Source organism: Talpa occidentalis, unplaced genomic scaffold (genome assembly GCF_014898055.3).
Source record: "Talpa occidentalis isolate TD23 unplaced genomic scaffold, MPIMG_talOcc4v2.1 talOcc4.5, whole genome shotgun sequence".
Taxonomy (NCBI): domain Eukaryota; kingdom Metazoa; phylum Chordata; class Mammalia; order Eulipotyphla; family Talpidae; genus Talpa; species Talpa occidentalis.
The window spans coordinates 67,694,811-67,713,897 of record NW_023604861.1 but is presented as its reverse complement, the minus strand read 5'-3'; the positions used below and the strand labels follow the sequence as shown (position 1 = coordinate 67,713,897).

Genomic DNA, 19,087 nt, shown 5'->3' with positions numbered 1-19,087 from the left:
TATGCAGCTGTCCAGTTCTCCCGACACCATTTATTGAAAAGGCTATCCTTCTTCCATGTATATTTCTGGCTCTTTTGTCATAGATTAACTGTCTGTATATATGTGGATTTATTTCTGGGCTCTCAATTCTATTCCTCTGTGTTTCTGTTTTTGTTCCAGTACCATGCTATTTTAATTACTATGGTTTATAATAGCTTGAGTTCTGGAAGTGTGATACCTTTATCCTCTTTGTGAAGATTGCTTTTGCTTTTCAGGGTCTTTTGTGATTCCATATGAATTTTAGTAGTATTTGCTCTGGTTCTTTTTTTTTTTTTTTTAATTCATGCATACCTGAACCAGGGTACATGCCAGATGCACTGCAGGGTGAGAGGATTCAGAGTGGGTAACAGAACAGGCAGACTGAGTGAAATACACTGCTGAGGGGAGCAGTGGGAGAGACAGGAGAGGTCTGTTGCGCAATGTGGGATTCTCGCTGGCCTGCCAGGATTGAACGCGCACTGCAGAGGCTGTGGACAGCTTCACAGTAATGTGCTCAACCACCTGCACCACCAGAGGAGGCCCCTGCTCCAGTTCTTTGAAATATGCTATTGATATTTTTATGGGGATTGTGTTGAATCTTTATATTGTTTTGGTTAGAATGGCTGTTTTGACAGTGTTGATTTCTTCCAGTCCATGAACAGGGAATATTTTTCTTTTTGTCTTCTTTCATCAATGTCTTATAGTTTTCTTTGTATAAGTCTTTTACTGCCTTTGTTAGGGTTACCACTACGTGGGGTTGGTTTCTTTTTTTTTTTTTTGCATAATTGTAAATAGGATCACTTCTTTCCTCTTCTGTCTCATTTTTTGTGTATAGGAGGGCAAATGGAATTTTGAGGCTCTCTGTTTATTATGTCATCTGCAAATAAGGATAGCTTTCTATATTCTTTCCCAATTTGGATTCCTTTTATATATTTTCTTGTCTAATTGCTGTATCTGTAACTTCTAGCACTATGTCGAATAGCTGTGGTGAGCATGGACATCCTCACCTTGTACCAGATCTTAGTGGAAAAGTTTTCAGTTTTTCACCATTGAGAATGATACTGGCTATGGGTTTATAGTAAATGGCATTTATTATTTTAAAAGTATATTCCATTTATTATATTTTTCAATATAAATAGGTACTGGATTTTATTAAAAGCTTTCTCAGCATTTATAGGATTGTGTTTTTTGTTGATGTGGTAAATTATGTTGAATGATTTTCAGGTATTGAACCATCCTTGTGTTTCTGGTATGAATCCCACTTGGTTATTGATGTATGATCCTTTTAGTGGATTGTTGGATTCAGTGTGCTAGGATTTTATTCAGGATTTTTGCATGTGTGTTCATTAGGGAGATTGGGCCATAATTTTCTTTTCTTGTGCTGGTTTTTTTTTTTTTTTTTTTTGGTTTTGGTATTAGAGTAATATTGGCCTCATAAAAAGTATTTAGAAGTATTCCTTCTTTTTGAATTTTTTAGAAGACTTTGAGCAAGGTAGGCATTAGTTTCTCTTTGAGGGTTTGTCGAATTCACTTGTGAAGCTTTTTGGTCCTGGACTGTTTGTTTTTGCTTGAGTTTTGATTGCTGTTCAGTTTTCTTGTGATTTGTTTGTTAAGGTTTTCTGTTTCCCTGTTTAGTCTGGACTGATTGTATAATTCTGAGAATTTGTCCATCTCTTCTGGATTATTCAAATTGTTAGGTGTTTATAGCAATCTGATTAACCGCTGAATTTCTGTGCCACCTATAGTGGTTTTTTTCCTTTTTCACTTTTGATTCTATTTGAGATTTTGCCCTTATTTTCTTGTTGATCTTTGCTGGAGGTTTGTCTTGTTTATTTTTTCCAAGAATCCAAGCTTTTGATTTTGTTGACATTTTGGATGCCTTATAAATTTCTGTTTTGGGCCTCCCTGGTGGTGCAAAGGGTTGAGCACCACACTGTGGGGCAATCCGCAGCCTCTGCAGCACGAGTCGGCCAGGGAGAAACCCACATGGCGAGGCAGACCTCTCCTGTCTCGCCTGCTGCTCCCCTCAGCAGTGTATTTCGGTCAGTCTGCCTGTTCTGTTCCCCGCTCTGTCTCTGGTGGATCCTCTCAACCCCACATCTCTGGCCTGTACCCCAGCTCTTATGCATAAATAAAATAAATCTTTAAAAAAATTAAGAAATATTTGTTTCATTTCTGCTTTGATTTTTATTTCTGTTCTCTTCTGTTGACTTTTGGATTTATTTGCTCTTTTTCTAATTCCTCAAGTTGACAAGGGAGTTATTCATAGAGCTCTTTATTGTTTCTTGATGTAAGCCAGCCTGCATTGCTATATATTTCCTTCTTAATATTAATTTTGCTTATTTCCATGCGTTTTCAATGATTATGTGCTCATTTTTGTGAGGCATTTTTTTTGATTTTTTTATTTCCTCATTAGCCCAGTGGTCTTTCAATTGTGTTTTGTTCCATCTCCATGTGTTAAAAGATTTCCTTACTTACTTTTGATAGTTGATTTCTGGTTTGATACCTTTATGGTCTGCGAAGATTTCAATCTTTGTGAAATTCTGATATTTGTTTTCTGTCCCAGAATGTAGTCTGTTCTGGAAAATATCCTGTGTGCATTTGAGAAAAATATGTGTTCTGCTTTTTTGGGGTTCAGTACCCTATATATATCTGTGAGGTCCAGCAGGTCTAATTCTCTATTTAAGGATAGTGTTTCCCTGTTTATTTTCTGTCTAATTGATCTGTCCATTGGTAAGATTGGGGTTTGAAGTCTCCTACCACAAATATTTTTTTCCTGTGTTTGTTTTCAGAGTCAATAGTTGTTGCCTAATATATTTTGATGCTTCTCAATTTGGTACAGATAGGTTGATGAGTGTTGTCTTCTTGATGTATCGTTCTCTTTATCATTATATAGTATCCCTTCCTGTCTCTTGTTACCTTTTTTAATGGAAATCTGTTTTGTCTGATGTGACTGTCCCTGCCTTCGTTAGAGTCCCATTTGCTTGTAGGATTGTTTTCTAGCCATTTACTTTGAACATATATGTTTGTCTTGGAGTTCATGTTTGTCTCCTGGAGAAAGCAGAAGTTTGGGTTCTGTTTCATGATTCAACTAAATGCTTTGTCTTTTAGTTGATGTGTTCAGTCTGTTTACATTTAAAGTGATTATTGATATGTGATAGTCCATTAATGCCATTTTATTCTTAAGTTTTTTGTGGGTCAGTCTATTTCATTATTTACTTCTTTGTGTGTATTCCTCTTTCACTTTCAGCGTGGATGCTCCTTTCAGTATTCTTGGAGTTGTGGTTTAGTGTTTGCAGACCCCTTAAGCTTTTAAGTGTTTGTAACATGCCATCCATTCTTTCCAAAGGAAGTGTTTCTTCATGAAAGTCTGATGTTAGGCTGATTGGTGTACTTTTGTAGGTTTTTTGCTTCTTACCCCTTGTCAACTTCAGTATTCTTTGTCCTGAATTTTTGGAAATTTCATTACTGTATGTCTTGCTGTGGATCTCCTATTTAGGTATGCCAGGGTTCTTTTATCTTTCTCAGTTTACACATTTATTTCCTTCTTTAATTCTAGAAGTTTTCCTTCATTATTTCTTTAAATATATTTTCTGTTCCTTTCTCTCTTTTCTCTCTAGTGTTACCATTATTCTTACGTTGCTTTCTCTCATGGAATCAGTTATTTTTTGGATTGTTTCCTCATTTTTTAAATTTCATTGATTTTTCTTCCTCTACCCAGGTTCTTTGTGCATTTGCATCTTCGGTTGCAATAACTTGTTACACTTCATCTATTCTCCTGTGAATTTCTCCTGAGTCTCCTGAATTTATTTCTTGAAATCTTGAAACTCCATTTTTTTTCTAATTTAGAACTTCAGTTTCTCTTTGGTTCATTGATTTCATTTCTAAGGACATTGATTTCATTTGTTTTTCTAAATATTTTTTAGTTCTTTGAATTTCTTTATCATTGGAATTCTAAACTCTGATAGGAAGAATATAACTTCCATGTCTGTGGTTTCTGGAGGTTTGTTCTCTGTGTTTTACTATTTGTTTGGGGACTCATGTTGCCGTGTGTTGGGTTTTTCCTTTTGCCCATTATTAGCTTTGGAACCCAGCTGTTGTATGTGGGATTTCTTCTGGGTGAGGCTCCTGCCTGCTCACTGGTCAGCTATGTGGCCACAGGAGATCATAATGCCTTTGATCACTCTGGCTCACTCCCTGATGTGGGTCTTGGGTCTCACCAGTTTGTGCAGGTGCTGGTGGAGATCTCATGGGAAGTCACAAGGCCTTGGTATGTCCATGCATATGCTGGCAGGGTCCTGTAGAGGTTTACTTCTGTTGATGAGGGAACATGCTAGCTGGGAACAATGGGAAGCCTCAAGGCCTTTGCTGGTATTGGTTGGGGCCAGTGGGCTCTTGAGAGGCTTCTACTTGATCTGGCACCCTCCCTGACATAGGTCCGGGGCCTCAGTGGTCTGGGCAGGGACTGGCAGTATCTCCCCAAAACTTAGTTTTCCTGGAATACAACTTGGGTGGATAGAGTCACAATGCTGCAAAGTTACTATATCATTCAAGGTCCAAACAGAAACCATACTAGTTAACTTGTGAGACAGCCTAGGTAAAAGAAATTGCAAGCTGGTAGAATGAGTGGCCTCACATCTTGTTTGAGCAGGTGGACTGAATCATTGACTGGTGAGCTCTGTCCAAACAATCTGGCCTACTTCACTAACCATGGGGTGCCAGCCTAGGCCAAAAAAAATCATTTTGGCTACTAAAATTTTTTTCTGTTTCTCAAATGTGTGCAGTTAAATTTATCTTTCTGCTTCATTTTGCTGAGCATACTCCCCTCAAGGTCCATGTTGTCACAAATGGCAAGATTTCTTTCTTTTTTAATGACTGACTAGTATTCTGTTGTGTATATATGCCACATGTTCTTTACCCATTTACCACATCTTCTTTACCCATCTTAGGTAACCAAGGCTTTGCAGGTTAGGGCAATATGGATCTTTCTGAATATTTGAAGTCTGTTCTGTGGCAAGATCATATGTAATTCTTTAGCCCTTTAACCAAACTGACAGCAAAGTCACAGAATCTGGCTATCTGAAAATGGCGATTTTTAAAAAATAGATTGGTCTTCCTCAGAAGGTATCATCATAGAAAAGTGTTTAAAAAAGTTGGGGGGAGAATGATCACTGGTTTTCAGGTCGTTAGTTATTCTAATATTTGAAATTCTATTTTGTCTTGATTTGAAATTTCAGCCGGTTGTAATCATTTTTCTGTAAGTTTTTTATTAGATTATTGTTCTGATTATTGTGTTCCTTATTGTATGTTTCTGACTTTCTGTTTGCAGGGTAGCAGTCTCAATTCTTTTTATGACCAACGAGAATACATAGGCAGAAGTGTTCATTATTGGAAGAAGGTGTTGCCATTGTTGAAGACAATAAAAAAGAAGAACAGTATTCCTGAACCTATCGACCCTCTGTTTAAACATTTTCATAGTGCAAACATTCAGGTAATAGAGAATTCTTTTGTGGATTAACTGGAGATGAGGATTTCTAGATTGTAAACAAAGAAATGGAGGCAAAAACTGTTTTAGTTAACTGCCTCTGTAATGGTAGTCTTGCTCTCTAAATAAATCTAAGCTGTTGCAAATAAGATAGGGCAGAAAAGAGTATTAGATACTATTCTCATTAGGTCATATAAAATCTTTGGGAAAACATTTGGATTTAATCATTCTGCTTAGAGGTAATTGACTAAAAATTACTAAATGTGTTTAGGCCTCTGAAATTGGTGACTATGAAGAAGAAGCACACATAACATTTGCTGTATTGGATGCAGTTAATGGAAATATAGAAGATGCTATGACTGCTTTTGAATCTATAAAAAATGTTGTTTCTTACTGGAATCTTGCACTGGTAAGACATGGTACTTGAATTAAAAGTTTCTTGTTTTAAAAACTTAATTATTTCATAAAAGCACTCTTTATATAGATTTTTCACAGAAAAGCAGAAGACATTGAAAATGATGCCCTCTCTCCTGAAGAGCAAGAAGAGTGCAAAAATTATCTAAGAAAAACCAGGGATTACCTAATAAAGATTATAGATGACAGTGATTCAGATCTTTCATTGGTCAAAAAAGTGAGTTGAAGGTTGTTTGTATTTTGTTGTTATTGGTTGGTAAGTATTTTTGCCTTTGTTTGATATGTTAGTAATTTCCTAGGTCTTATGTGTTTTTTCAAATTTGGGAATTATACGAAAATACTTGTTGGGAAGTTAGGTTCTGAAGGTAGGATATTTATTTTTGTTACCATTGCAGTATAATTAAAGCAAATGTTGTAACTTAAGGACAGGTTCTTAATTTGGCAATAAAGAATTTTGCTGAAATCGAAAGTAGTTTTTTTCACAACCTTAGAACATTTCTTCAAGTCTTCTTCATCTGCTGTGGACTATATATTTTCTTGCAGCAGTTTGAGATTACTGTGAAAGTGTTAACTTCAGTGATGTTCAACCTTACAAGTATTTTGCTGATTAATTTGTGTTGGCTGCTCTTGGAATTAGTATTCATGTTGCCTGTCATCTAATAGTTATATTTTGTCTACAAATTCAAAATCAGTAAACATTAGCAACTTATTTTGTTCATGTTGAAAAAGTTACCAACTTAACATTCCTCTACCATTGTGGCTAACAGAAGTAATAGACACAACATAGGCTTTGGAGAGTCAGGAGACATCAAATTACAAAGCAGATTCATGTGTGTTATTATGTAAGGTATAAAGTGCTTTTTGCATAAAAGAAAAATGTAAGAAAATTTTTATTTCAAAGTTGATGCATTGATATTTAGCAAAAACATTAAAGCCCGTGATTTATGCTCTTTGTTTTTAGTTACCTGTGCCCCTGGAGTCTGTAAAGGAAATGCTTAGTTCAGTCATGCAAGAACTCGATGACTATAGTGAAGGAGGTCCTTTTTATAAAAATGGTTCTTTGCGAAATGCAGATTCAGAAATAAAACATTCTACACCATCTCCCACCAAGTACTCTCTATCACCAAATAAAAGTTATAAGGTAGGTGGGTAAGAAATGAACCATTATGGAATATGTTTCTGTTCTAAATGTTTCAAATACTGTTTTGTTGTCTTTTTAGTATTCTCCCAAAACACCACCTCGATGGGCAGAAGATCAGAATTCTTTATTGAAAATGATCTGCCAACAAGTAGAGGCCATTAAGGTAAAATCCCTTCATTTCTTTAACCTTTGCCTCCCTTAATCTAAGATTCCTTCTTTCGGCATACTTACTTTTTTTTTTTTTTTTTTTTTAAGATTTATTTATTTATGCATACAAGAGCTGGGGTACAGGCCAGAGGTGCGGGTGGTGAGAGGATTCACCACAGACAAAGTGGGGAACAGAACAGGCAGATTGACAGAAGTATACTGCGGAGGGGAGGAGCAGGCGAGTCAGGAGAGGTTTGCTGTGCCATGTGGGTTTCTTCTTGGCCGGCCGGGGATCGAACTTGTGCTGCAGAGGCTGTGGACAGCTTCATAGGTTGTGTCTTAACCCCTTGCGCCACCAGGGAGGCCTTACTTTTTTCTAAAGCTGTTTAAAAATGTCACTTTGCCATGCTCGGCGCCTTTTAAAAAGTTACACATATGTCTGTATCCTCCACCAGATGTGAAATCCTTCAGTGGTAGAGACTCTTACCAAACATAGCATCATTCTGGCATAGAGGAAATTCCCCCAGGTGATTGAACTAATGAACTATTCTAATCACAGCTTGGTCTGTGTGTTTCTCATTTTGACTGTGGTAATGTGTATTACATTTATTACTAGGAATTGACAGGTGGTCTAAGCTTCAAAAACTCTTGTTTTTCTAGCATTCAAGAATTTGACTTAATTGTGCAAGGAAATAGTTATATGCATATGTAATGATTGTAACTAGTAAGTTCTTTCATGCTCATTGGGCAAGAAGTAAATCACTCATATTTTTGAAGTTACACCACGGAAAGTGATCAGTGTTTGTTTTAGTGCTATTAGTGATCTGAGAGAGTTGGATGATGTTCTCTGGAGGGAATAGACTTGAATTTGTGCAGAAAATTTTGTATGTAAATTTTGTGAAATCTTGGCTTTGACTTGCCACATAGGTTTCAGGTGCCCACCATTATATTCTGTGGAGGTCTGCTTGTCTGAAAATTTGCATTTTAATACTAACACTGTCACTAATTAATGCTCGAGTCAGGTACTTCCTTCTTTTCTATTTAGTGTTTTATTTCTAAAGTGAGAATTTGTTGAAACCAGTTATTAGCATATTTTCTAGCTGATTGTATTTTTACAGTTATGATTATAGCATTAATTGCATATTCAAAACTGTGATGCTGATAGATGCCAATAGTGACCAACAGTTTTCCAGTTGATGTGTCTTTAGTATCTAATTTTTGGATTTGTAACATCTCTTCAAGATACGGTAGTTCTCAAATTTCTATTGAGAACATGTATAGGAAATGAAAGCAGGCATGCTGAATCTGTCTCTAAATTCCAACTGGCCAAATGCTTAGGCTTATATAGATACTGTTTTAAAAAGTAACCTCTTGTCTGATACTGGTTTCTGTGGAAAAAGAAGTAGTTTCTTAACAAGTGCTTGTTTTGTTAGACACAGTTTTTGGTTCTGGGTTTGAGTAGGGTGTTGTCAATATTTAGTGACAGAGATCTGAGAGCAGTGGCATAGCTGTCCCTCTGTATGAATGCAGTATGTATACCATTTTGTCCAGGGAGCAGAGTGGTATTATGAAAACATTTTTGGAGTAAGTTCTGATTTAAATTCTATGCCATTTCCTGCATCCTTCCCATTTTAAGATGTGAATTAACATTGTTTATTTAACTATGTAAGGATTAAACATTTATGTAATTTTCCAGGAATATTATTATATACATAGTATATTCTTATGAATTACTACTTGTTTTCCCTTTCCTAGGATAGCATTTACCCATCACCTTGAAGGATTAGTGGTGTGTTGTTACGTCAGATGTGGAAAGTTAGAATTGGGAGGTAATTTGGGGGTATTGAATAGTACAGATGGATTGAAAAGTAAAGCAGTATGGGAAGATGATGATGGAAGGATGTTTGGGGCAATACTGTTGAGGGCAGTGAAAGTCAGAAGAAAGTTAGGTATTTGAGTTTAGAACTGAACTTTAGAAAGATTCATTTAGGCAAGTGTAGGATAGAAATGGAGATGAGGTCATTTAGGAGGATATTCAGTGTTTAGGTTAGAGTTAACTCTTACTCTAGCTTAGAATTAGGAAATGTTACCAAGAAATGAAAGAATAAAAGCAAGTAGGATCATGATCTTAAATTAGCACCTCAGTACTCAGATCTTTTTGGAATATAGAATCTTTTAAAAGGCATCATCAGGTATTTAAATACTTTACATTTGCTGTAGCACTGGTCTAGTATAACATACTCAAGTGTTTAGAACTGATTTTTTTCTTCTTTCAATAGAAAGAAATGCAGGAATTGAAACTAAATAACAGTAATTCAGGATCCCCTCATCGTTGGCCTACAGAGAATTATGGACCAGATTCAGTGCCTGATAGCTATCAGGGATCGCAGACATTTCATGGGGCTCCATTAACAGGTAAGCTGGAAGTTGGATAATTTCAGATGTTGGTGTAATCACTGTACTTTCCTGTCCTTTCATAGACTTGTGAAATCAGCTTGTTACATATATTTTTATATACATGTCTACAGATGTCACTTGAGCTGTACTTGTTATTACTGATACTTTTATAACTTCAAGCAGAGATAGAACAAGTTTTATCTGATCGTCTGGTTATAGAGACTTAAGAATCCTTTAGTGCACATCTCAGAAAAGCATTGGTTGAAGTGAAACAATTTGTTATAATTTTAAAAATGTTAAATAATAATGTTACACACTAATAGAGCGCTAATTTAGAATTTGAACTTCTGGGGAATTACTGATGATACTTGATACAAAGATGATACACAGATGGGAAGGAGTTTGGAGCTAGATCACATTGCTTTGGAAGTGCTTTGTCATCTCTCTAAGTTTGTCTATTTGAACCATGAATATACTGCTTGCCTCACATGATTATTAGGAACACTTGTATATGTGTGGGTATGTATTAGGCATTCACTTAATGTACACAGTAAATGTAATGAACCAAAGGGTAATAATAATAGTGCTTTCTGTGTCAGTGTGCGAGAGTGCTTTCTGTATATAATATTAATCACAGTAATCCAGAGTGGTAGGTGATCATTATTAATTCCAGTTTTATAGATGAGGAAATGGGTTTAGAAAGGCTAGGTAACTTACTATTTATTGTGCAACTAGTTATTGATAGAGCCAAGGTTCAAACTTCGGTGGTGGTTTAACTAAAAGCCACTCATCAGTGCGTTGCATTATCCCCAGGCAATCAGAAGTAATGATAAAAATGTTTCTTTTACATGAGATAGATTGCTGAAATAGTCATAGTGCATATTTTTTTCCCAAGTGGTTTTAACCCAAGAAAGATTTAGAAAGGTATGGTCTAATTTAGTACATTTTTGTGATGGTCCACAGGACCATACTTAAGGCAGTACCACTATCCTCTGTGGCAATGTCTTCTAAATGTAGGCAAATAATAGAAAGAAAATCTTTCTAATCTTATTGAATGTCGTAAGTCATAAATAAATGTATGAGATGTTTAAGAGTTCAAACATTGCTCACTTAAAAACTGCACCATATAAAGCATTGTATAGAAGATAAGTAAACTGGCTAGCCTTTTCTTGGACTTTTCAAGTGCTGTGTAGAGTCCATCATTTGGTTTTTCTTGGGGCACAATTTCCATTTCTTCTATGAACAGGCATAAAAGCTCTTCTGGTTGTTAAATATATTATGCATATTTTCTCATTTTATTCTTGTAATTACCTTATAAATATGTAGAAGCAGCACATTCTCATTGAGGAAAACGAAGACCCCAAACAAGCTAATTGATAAAATCAGAAAGGAAGAGATCTATGCCTCTGATTTCCATCCTGTGTTCAGATTTTATTTATCTTAATGAAAGTAAAAATATACCAAGATAATGGTTATTGTCTTTTTAAATTAAAATGATTTAAAAACAAAAATAATAATCTTAAAGAACTTACTCAGAATAGCATAAAGAAAACAAAAAGCTTACCATGTTATATAGAGTTCTGTTAACATTTTGGAGCATTTCTTTCTAGTCCTTAGAACTTTTAATTACATTTTTTTGCCATGTTATATTGTATGAAGGTGAGTTAGCCTCTTCTTTCAATATTATTTTAAGTTTTGAGTATTTTTCCATTAAACACATTTTGAAAGTACTATTAATCAATATAAGGTATTCCATTATGTGCTATTAAAAATAATGCTGTGGACCCATTCTTTAGATTTGTAGGGCATTTAAAAAATTCTTTTGTCTTGGGAAACTGCTTTCCAGAAAAGCTATGCCAGTTTACACTCTTAACCACCAGTGTTGGTGCCATATCTGCACTCTCACCTAATGTTAGCTATTATCAGTTTAAAAAAACTTAATTTTAAGAGCAAAAATAGTATCCATTTTAACTTAAAAAGTTTTTATGCTAGGCATGCTCCATACTTTATAATCTTCCTATATTTCTGGAGTTTATCTGTTCTTTTGGTGCTATTTTTCAGTTTTGATTATTGCTAATGGGTTTATGATAACCTATTTTTTCACTATTAAAAGTCACTAGTTACTAATAAAATCACTAGTTGAATTTCAGACTAAGATTTCTTGTTCATGTCCATCAGCTTGCTCTATTTCCTATGCCTGTTTTCTACCCAAAATAACCATCTTCAGCAGGCAGTTCCATTAGTTTTTCAGATTCAAACTTGGGCTTCTTTAACAATTTTACTTTTCTAGTAATTGTACATAGAGAGGATACATACACTGGCTAGCTTTTTCTAGGTCTTTTTCAGTGCTTTCCAAAATGAATTGTTTGGTACCTCTTAGGTCTCGATTTCCATTTCTTCTTCTGTGTAAATGTATAATTTTCCTAGTTGTTTTATTTTCTGGTAAAACTTTGATTAAACCAATTAGATGGCTATTGGTCGTTTCACCATCAGCATGTGTATCTTCTTGGTTTGGTTTCCTGGTGAAACACAAAAATAGTTGGAACAAATAGTTTGTACATCAACGTGAGCATCAGTCATGATGTGTACACTGTTTTTTAGTCAACGGAACACATTTTATGTTACTTGTGAGAACTTTTCCATGAAATCATCAGATGATTTTTGTCCTGAACATTCTCAGCTTGAGCCTATAAAGTATACCCTGGTCATTCTTCAAATTTTCAAGACTTCAAAAATAAAAAGCCATCATTAGGTTTTGCTTCCTTCAAAAGCCTTCCTGTGACTAGTGTAATTTCCAGTATTTCTGATGTTGAACACAACTGTGCTTTTACATCATACCAATCTTTCTCAGAAAAGATTGGCTTTCTTCTTGGATCCTTTTTGACGCTTGAGACTCTTCTTGTTGACCACCATGGTGCTACTCTCTTATTTTCATGTGTCATATTTAGCAGTTTCTCCTACCTTGTCATATGATAATCTTCTTTATGGTATATTTTGATGTATAGAAATTTAAAAATCTATGTAGTTAAATATCTTTCTTTGATTTCTATTGCTTTTTGTATTTATAGTTCTTGCCTAGATAGTCTAAATTGTAGTATAGACTTTTTTTAACAGTGTTTTCTTTTCTTTGTTTTTTTTGTTTTTTGTTTTTTTTTTTTAGTTGCAACTACTGGCCCTTCAGTATATTATAGTCAGTCACCAGCATATAATTCCCAGTATCTTCTCAGACCAGCAGCTAATGTTACTCCCACAAAGGTAACAAAGGAATAATTTATACATTTATAAATATCTCCTTTTTAATTGTTCAGGCTTCCTTCAAAGAAATTAAAAAAGTAGTTCACCATTAAAATTTTTATGTCCCACAAGGTGTAGAAATTTGAAATTTTTCTTTAGATACAGAAATAATGCTTCTTAGGCATCTTATTTTTATGTTACAGTAAGTGAAGATTTAGAATCTTTTAAATGGGGTGGGTGGTAGTAGTGGTGGTTCCTGCATCATTCTGTTTTGGCAGAATAGAATGTCCTTGCTGAACCACTAGGTGGTAAGTACTTCTAGACCTGAAGTGGCTATATATCTGTCACTTAAGATGCAGTTTACAATAGTAGTGAAATGTAAAACTTTGAAGACAGGGTTTGGGTACATTTGGACCCTGACTCTTAAGCTTTACTGTGACCTAAGGCAAGATTCTTAACCTCTCTGTGCATTAGCTTCCTCATGTGTAAAATGAGGAGAATGCCTTAATTAATGGGGTTTTTGAATTTATTAAAGTGAGTTAACATGTAAGTAAGGTGCTTAGAACAGTGCTCAGTTGACACATTAGTAAATGCTCAATAAACATTAGTCTTCATCATCACCATCATTATTATTAGCATTATTTGACACATTGTTTGGGGATGAAGATATTCTATGGATTTATTGTAGGAGAATTAGATTTTTAGGTGCTGTGGTTAGTGAAAGGCAATTTTCATTATACTCCAATAAGGACTATAACTGTCTTTATAGTAATGGTGTCTTCTGTTAATGATGTACTAATTGTATCTTTACTTACAATACCCGTGTTTGAGATTTGTGAGATTTAGTTTATATCTAATTTACCTGTAGTTTTGAAGACAGTCCACCAAAATTTTAAACTTTTTTTTCTTTTAGGGTCCAGTTTATGGAATGAATAGACTTCCACCTCAGCAGCATATTTATGCATATTCACAACAGATGCACACACCACCTGTGCAAAGCTCATCTGCTTGCATGTTCTCTCAAGAGATGTATGGTCCTCCCTTGCGTTTCGAGTCTCCTGCAACAGGAATTCTGTCACCCAGGGGCGATGATTACTTTAATTACAATGTTCAGCAGGCCAGCACAAACCCACCTTTGCCAGAACCAGGTTATTTTACAAAACCGGCAGTTGCAGCTCATGCGTCAAGATCTGCAGAATCTAAGGTTATAGAATTTGGAAAAACTAATTTTGTTCAACCTGTGCCAGGTGAAGGAATAAGACCATCTCTGACAACACCTGCACATACAACTCAGCCAGCTCCTTTTAAATTTAACTCAAACTTCAAATCAAATGATGGTGACTTCACATTTTCCTCACCACAGGTTGTAACACAGCCTCCTTCTACGACTTACAATAATAGTGAAAGTCTTTTAGGCCTCCTGACTTCAGATAAACCTTTGCAAGGAGATGGCTATAGTGGCCCAAAAGCTGGTCAGACGATTGTACATCGAAATACATTCAACTTTGGAAGCAAAAATATGTCTGGAATTTCATTTACTGAAAACTTGGGCTCAAATCAACAAAAGAATTCTGGTTTTCTTCGAAGTGATGATATGCTTACTTTTCACAGTCCAGGAAAGTCAGTATTTGGAACACCTGCTCCAGATCTGGCCAATAAGAGTCATGAAACAGATGGAGGAAGTGCCCATGGTGATGATGATGATGATGGCCCTCATTTTGAGCCTGTAGTGCCTCTTCCTGATAAGATTGAGGTAAAAACTGGTGAGGAAGATGAAGAAGAATTCTTTTGTAATCGTGCAAAATTGTTCCGTTTTGATGCAGAATCCAAAGAATGGAAGGAACGCGGTATTGGTAATGTAAAAATACTAAGGCATAAAACATCTGGTAAAATTCGCCTTCTAATGAGACGGGAGCAAGTATTGAAAATCTGTGCAAATCATTATATCAATCCAGATATGAGACTGACACCAAATGCTGGATCAGACAGATCTTTTGTGTGGCATGCTCTTGATTATGCAGATGAGTTGCCCAAACCAGAACAACTTGCTATTAGATTCAAAACTCCCGAAGAAGCAGCACTTTTCAAGTGCAAGTTTGAAGAAGCCCAGAACATTTTAAAAGCCTCAGGAGCAAATGTAACCGTAACAAGTCAGACTATGAGAATTGTGAATGAAACCACAAGTCATGAAAGTAATGATATTTGCAAACCTGATGTAGGAAACATGAATTTTGAATTTCAAGTTGTAAAGAAAGAGGGGTCTTGGTGGCATTGTAACAGCTGTTCATTAAAGAATGCTGCAACTGCTAAGAAATGTGTATCGTGCCAAAATCTAAACCCAAACAGTAAGGAACTCCTTGGCCCATCATCATCTGAAACTATTTCTACTCTTAAAACAGGGTCAGAAAACACTCCAGATAGATTTGCATTGATGTCGCCAAAGAAAGAAGGTCACTGGGATTGCAGCGTTTGTTTAGAAAGAAATGAACCAACTGTATCTAGATGTTTTGCATGCCAGAATACAAAGACTGCTAACAAAAGTGGATCTTTGTTTGTTCAGCAAACTTCCTTTAAATTTGGCCAGGGAGATCTTCCTAAATCTGTTAACAGTGATTTCAAATCTGTTTATTCTATAAAGGAAGGACAATGGGATTGTAGTGAGTGCTTGGTGCGAAATGAAGGAACGTCTACAAAATGTGTTGCTTGTCAGAATCAAAGAAAACAGAGTTTATCTACTACTTCTACTTCAGCATCTGCTGCTTTTAAGTTTGGTACTGCAGAGATCAATAAAACCCCAAAGAATGGATTTGAGGACATGTTTGCTAAGAAGGAAGGACAGTGGGATTGCAGTGAATGTTTGGTAAGAAATGAAGCAAATGCTACAAAATGTGTTGCCTGTCAGCATCCAGCTAAACCAAATCTGTCTACTACTGTTCCAGCACCTTCCTTTTTTAAGTTTAGTACTTCAGAGTCAAACAAGTCTACAAAGAGTGGATTTGAAGGACTTTTCACTAAGAAAGAAGGACAGTGGGATTGCACTATGTGCTTGGTACGAAATGAAGCAAATGCTACCAAATGTGTTGCTTGTGAGAATCCGAATAAACAGAACCAGCCCACTTCTGTTCCAGCACCTGGCTCTTCAGATACAAGTAAGGCTCCAAAGAGTGGATTTGAAGGACTTTTCACCAAGAAAGAAGGACAGTGGGATTGCACTATGTGCTTGGTACGAAATGAAGCAAATGCTACCAAATGTGTTGCTTGTGAGAATCCAAATAAACAGAACCAGCCTACTTCTGTTCCAGCACATAGCTCTTCAGATACAAGCAAGGCTCTCAAGAGTGGATTTGAAGGTGTGTTCACCAAGAAGGAAGGAAAGTGGGATTGTAGTACTTGTTTTGTACAAAATGAGAATTCTTCTTTAAAATGTGTGGCTTGTGATGCTTCCAGACCAACTCATAAATCAATTACTGAAGCTTCTTCAGCTTTCACATTGGGCTCAAAACCAAAGTTAAATGACTCTTCTGGAAATCAGGTGGGAACAGGATTTAAAAGTAACTTTTCTGAAAAATCTTTTAAATTTGGCAGTACAGAACAAGGATTTAAATTTGGACATGTGGATCAAGAAAATATACCTTCATTTACATTTCAGGGTTCTTCTAATACAGACTCTAAGTCAACAAAAGAAGGATTTAGCTTTTCTATCCCTATGTCTGCTGATGGACTTAAATTTGGCATTCAGGAGCTGGGAAATCAAGAGAAGAATGAAAATATTGAAAATGATACTGGCTTTCAGGCTCAGGATGTTAATAATCAGAGGAATGGTAGTGGTGTGTTTTTTGGTCAGACTGGTAGCACTTTTACCTTTGCAGATCTTGCAAAATCAACTTCAGGAGAAGGGTTTCAGTTTGGCAAAAAAGACCCTAATTTCAAGGGATTTTCAGGTGCTGGAGAAAAATTATTCTCATCACAAAGTGGTAAAATGCCTGGTAAAGCTGACACATCTGCTGACCTGGAGAAAGACGATGATGCCTATAAGACTGAGGATAGTGATGACATCCATTTTGAGCCAGTAGTTCAGATGCCTGAAAAAGTGGAACTTGTAACAGGAGAAGAAGATGAAAAAGTTCTTTATTCACAGCGGGTAAAATTATTTAGATTTGATGCTGAGATAAGCCAGTGGAAAGAAAGAGGTTTGGGAAACTTAAAAATTCTCAAAAATGAAGTCAATGGCAAACTAAGAATGCTAATGCGAAGAGAACAGGTACTAAAAGTATGTGCTAATCATTGGATAACAACTACAATGAACCTGAAGCCTCTCTCTGGATCAGATAGAGCATGGATGTGGTTAGCTAGTGATTTTTCCGATGGTGATGCCAAGCTAGAGCAGTTAGCAGCAAAATTTAAAACACCAGAGCTTGCTGAAGAGTTCAAGCAGAAGTTTGAGGAATGCCAGCGACTTCTGTTAGATATACCACTTCAAACGCCCCATAAACTTGTAGATACTGGTAGAGCTGCCAAGTTAATACAGAGAGCTGAGGAAATGAAGAGTGGACTAAAAGACTTTAAAACGTTTTTGACAAATGATCAAACAAAAGTAACTGATGAAGACAGTAAGAGTTCAGGTACAAGTGCTTTAGACATATCCACCAAACCAAATCCTGAAAACACGGGACCCACATTAGAGTGGGATAACTATGACTTAAGGGAAGATGCTTTGGATGATAGTGTAAGTAGTAGCTCAGTACATGCTTCTCCATTGGCAAATAGCCCTGTGAGGAAAAATCTCTTCCGCTTTGGTGAGTCAACAACAGGATTTAACTTCAGTTTTAAATCTGCTTTGAGTCCATCTAAATCTCCTGCCAAGTTGAATCAGAGTGGGACCTCAGTTGGCACTGATGAAGAATCTGATGTCACTCAAGAGGAAGAGAGAGATGGACAGTATTTTGAACCTGTTGTACCTTTACCTGATCTGATTGAAGTGTCCAGTGGTGAAGAAAATGAACAAGTTGTTTTTAGTCACAGAGCAAAACTCTATAGATATGATAAAGATGTTGGTCAGTGGAAGGAAAGGGGCATTGGTGATATAAAGATTTTACAGAATTATGATAATAAGCAAGTTCGCATAGTAATGAGAAGGGACCAGGTATTAAAACTTTGTGCCAATCACAGAATAACTCCAGACATGACTTTGCAAAATATGAAAGGAACAGAAAGAGTGTGGGTGTGGACAGCATGTGACTTTGCAGATGGAGAAAGAAAAGTAGAACATTTAGCTGTTCGTTTCAAACTACAAGATGTTGCAGACTCATTTAAGAAAATATTTGATGAAGCAAAAATAGCTCAAGAAAAAGATTCTTTGGTAACACCTCATGTTTCTCATTCAACCACTCCCAGAGAGTCACCATGTGGCAAAATTGCTGTAGCTGTATTGGAAGAAACTACAAGAGAGAGGACAGATTTAATTCCGAGTGACATTGTAGCAGATGCGGCATCAGAAATTGAAGTGTCTGGCACATCTGAAACATCAACAAAAGCAGTGGTTTCTCCTCCAAAGTTTGTATTTGGTTCAGAATCTGTTAAAAGCATTTTTAGTAGTGAAAAATCAAAGCCATTTGCATTTGGCAACAGTTCAGCTACTGGATCTTTGTTTGGATTTAGTTTTAATGCACCTAGTTCAGTAGTCCAGAGTGGATCTGAAAGAAAAGTGGAACTGAATAATTACGAACAGTCAAAGAACTCTGATATCAAACAATCTTCAGATGGTAAAATCAGACATCTTTTTGCTGCTTTTCCGAAAGAGGAGTCCTCAACTAATTATACATTTAAAACACCAGAAAAGGGTAAGCATTTTAGATCAGTCTTTTTCTATTCTTTTAATGCTATCTTTATACATACATTTTGTAGGATACTAATGTCTTAGTAATAGTTGGGTCATAAACACAGTGCTTTTTGAACAGCAGAGAAAAACCTATTTTTTTCTCCCTAAATCAGCTTACCTATTAGTGTTCACACAGCAACAGAGATTATGTGTGTAAGTTTATTTTGGAGATTCAGTGACTGGAAGATATCTGTGTCATGCTTAGAACAGAGAATAAGAACCCAATAAGGGAGTTTAGTGACTTGTGTACTTGAATCATGAGCTAAATGAACTCATGGTTTTTTAGTGTTCATTCTTGAATTAATTTTTTTTGTTAATGAAAAGATAATGGTACTGAGTTGTTGATAGTTTATGTTAGGTAGTCTTGCCATTA

The 19,087-nt window shown here is 36.0% G+C and overlaps 1 protein-coding gene across 4 annotated transcripts in view; it reads left to right on the top strand.

Annotated features, from left to right (window-relative positions):
* The window catches only part of LOC119258948 (E3 SUMO-protein ligase RanBP2), a 72,635-nt gene that overhangs the window by 29,413 nt on the left and 24,135 nt on the right, over positions 1–19,087 (top strand). For all 4 annotated transcript variants that reach the window (XM_037527399.2, XM_054701391.1, XM_054701393.1 and 1 more), the window contains exons 13-20: positions 5,348–5,509; positions 5,775–5,912; positions 5,988–6,134; positions 6,879–7,058; positions 7,138–7,221; positions 9,485–9,620; positions 12,763–12,857; positions 13,750–18,676. In XM_037527399.2, coding sequence (XP_037383296.1) covers positions 5,348–5,509; positions 5,775–5,912; positions 5,988–6,134; positions 6,879–7,058; positions 7,138–7,221; positions 9,485–9,620; positions 12,763–12,857; positions 13,750–18,676 — 5,869 coding nt within the window. The remainder of the gene's footprint in view (positions 1–5,347; positions 5,510–5,774; positions 5,913–5,987; positions 6,135–6,878; positions 7,059–7,137; positions 7,222–9,484; positions 9,621–12,762; positions 12,858–13,749; positions 18,677–19,087) is intronic.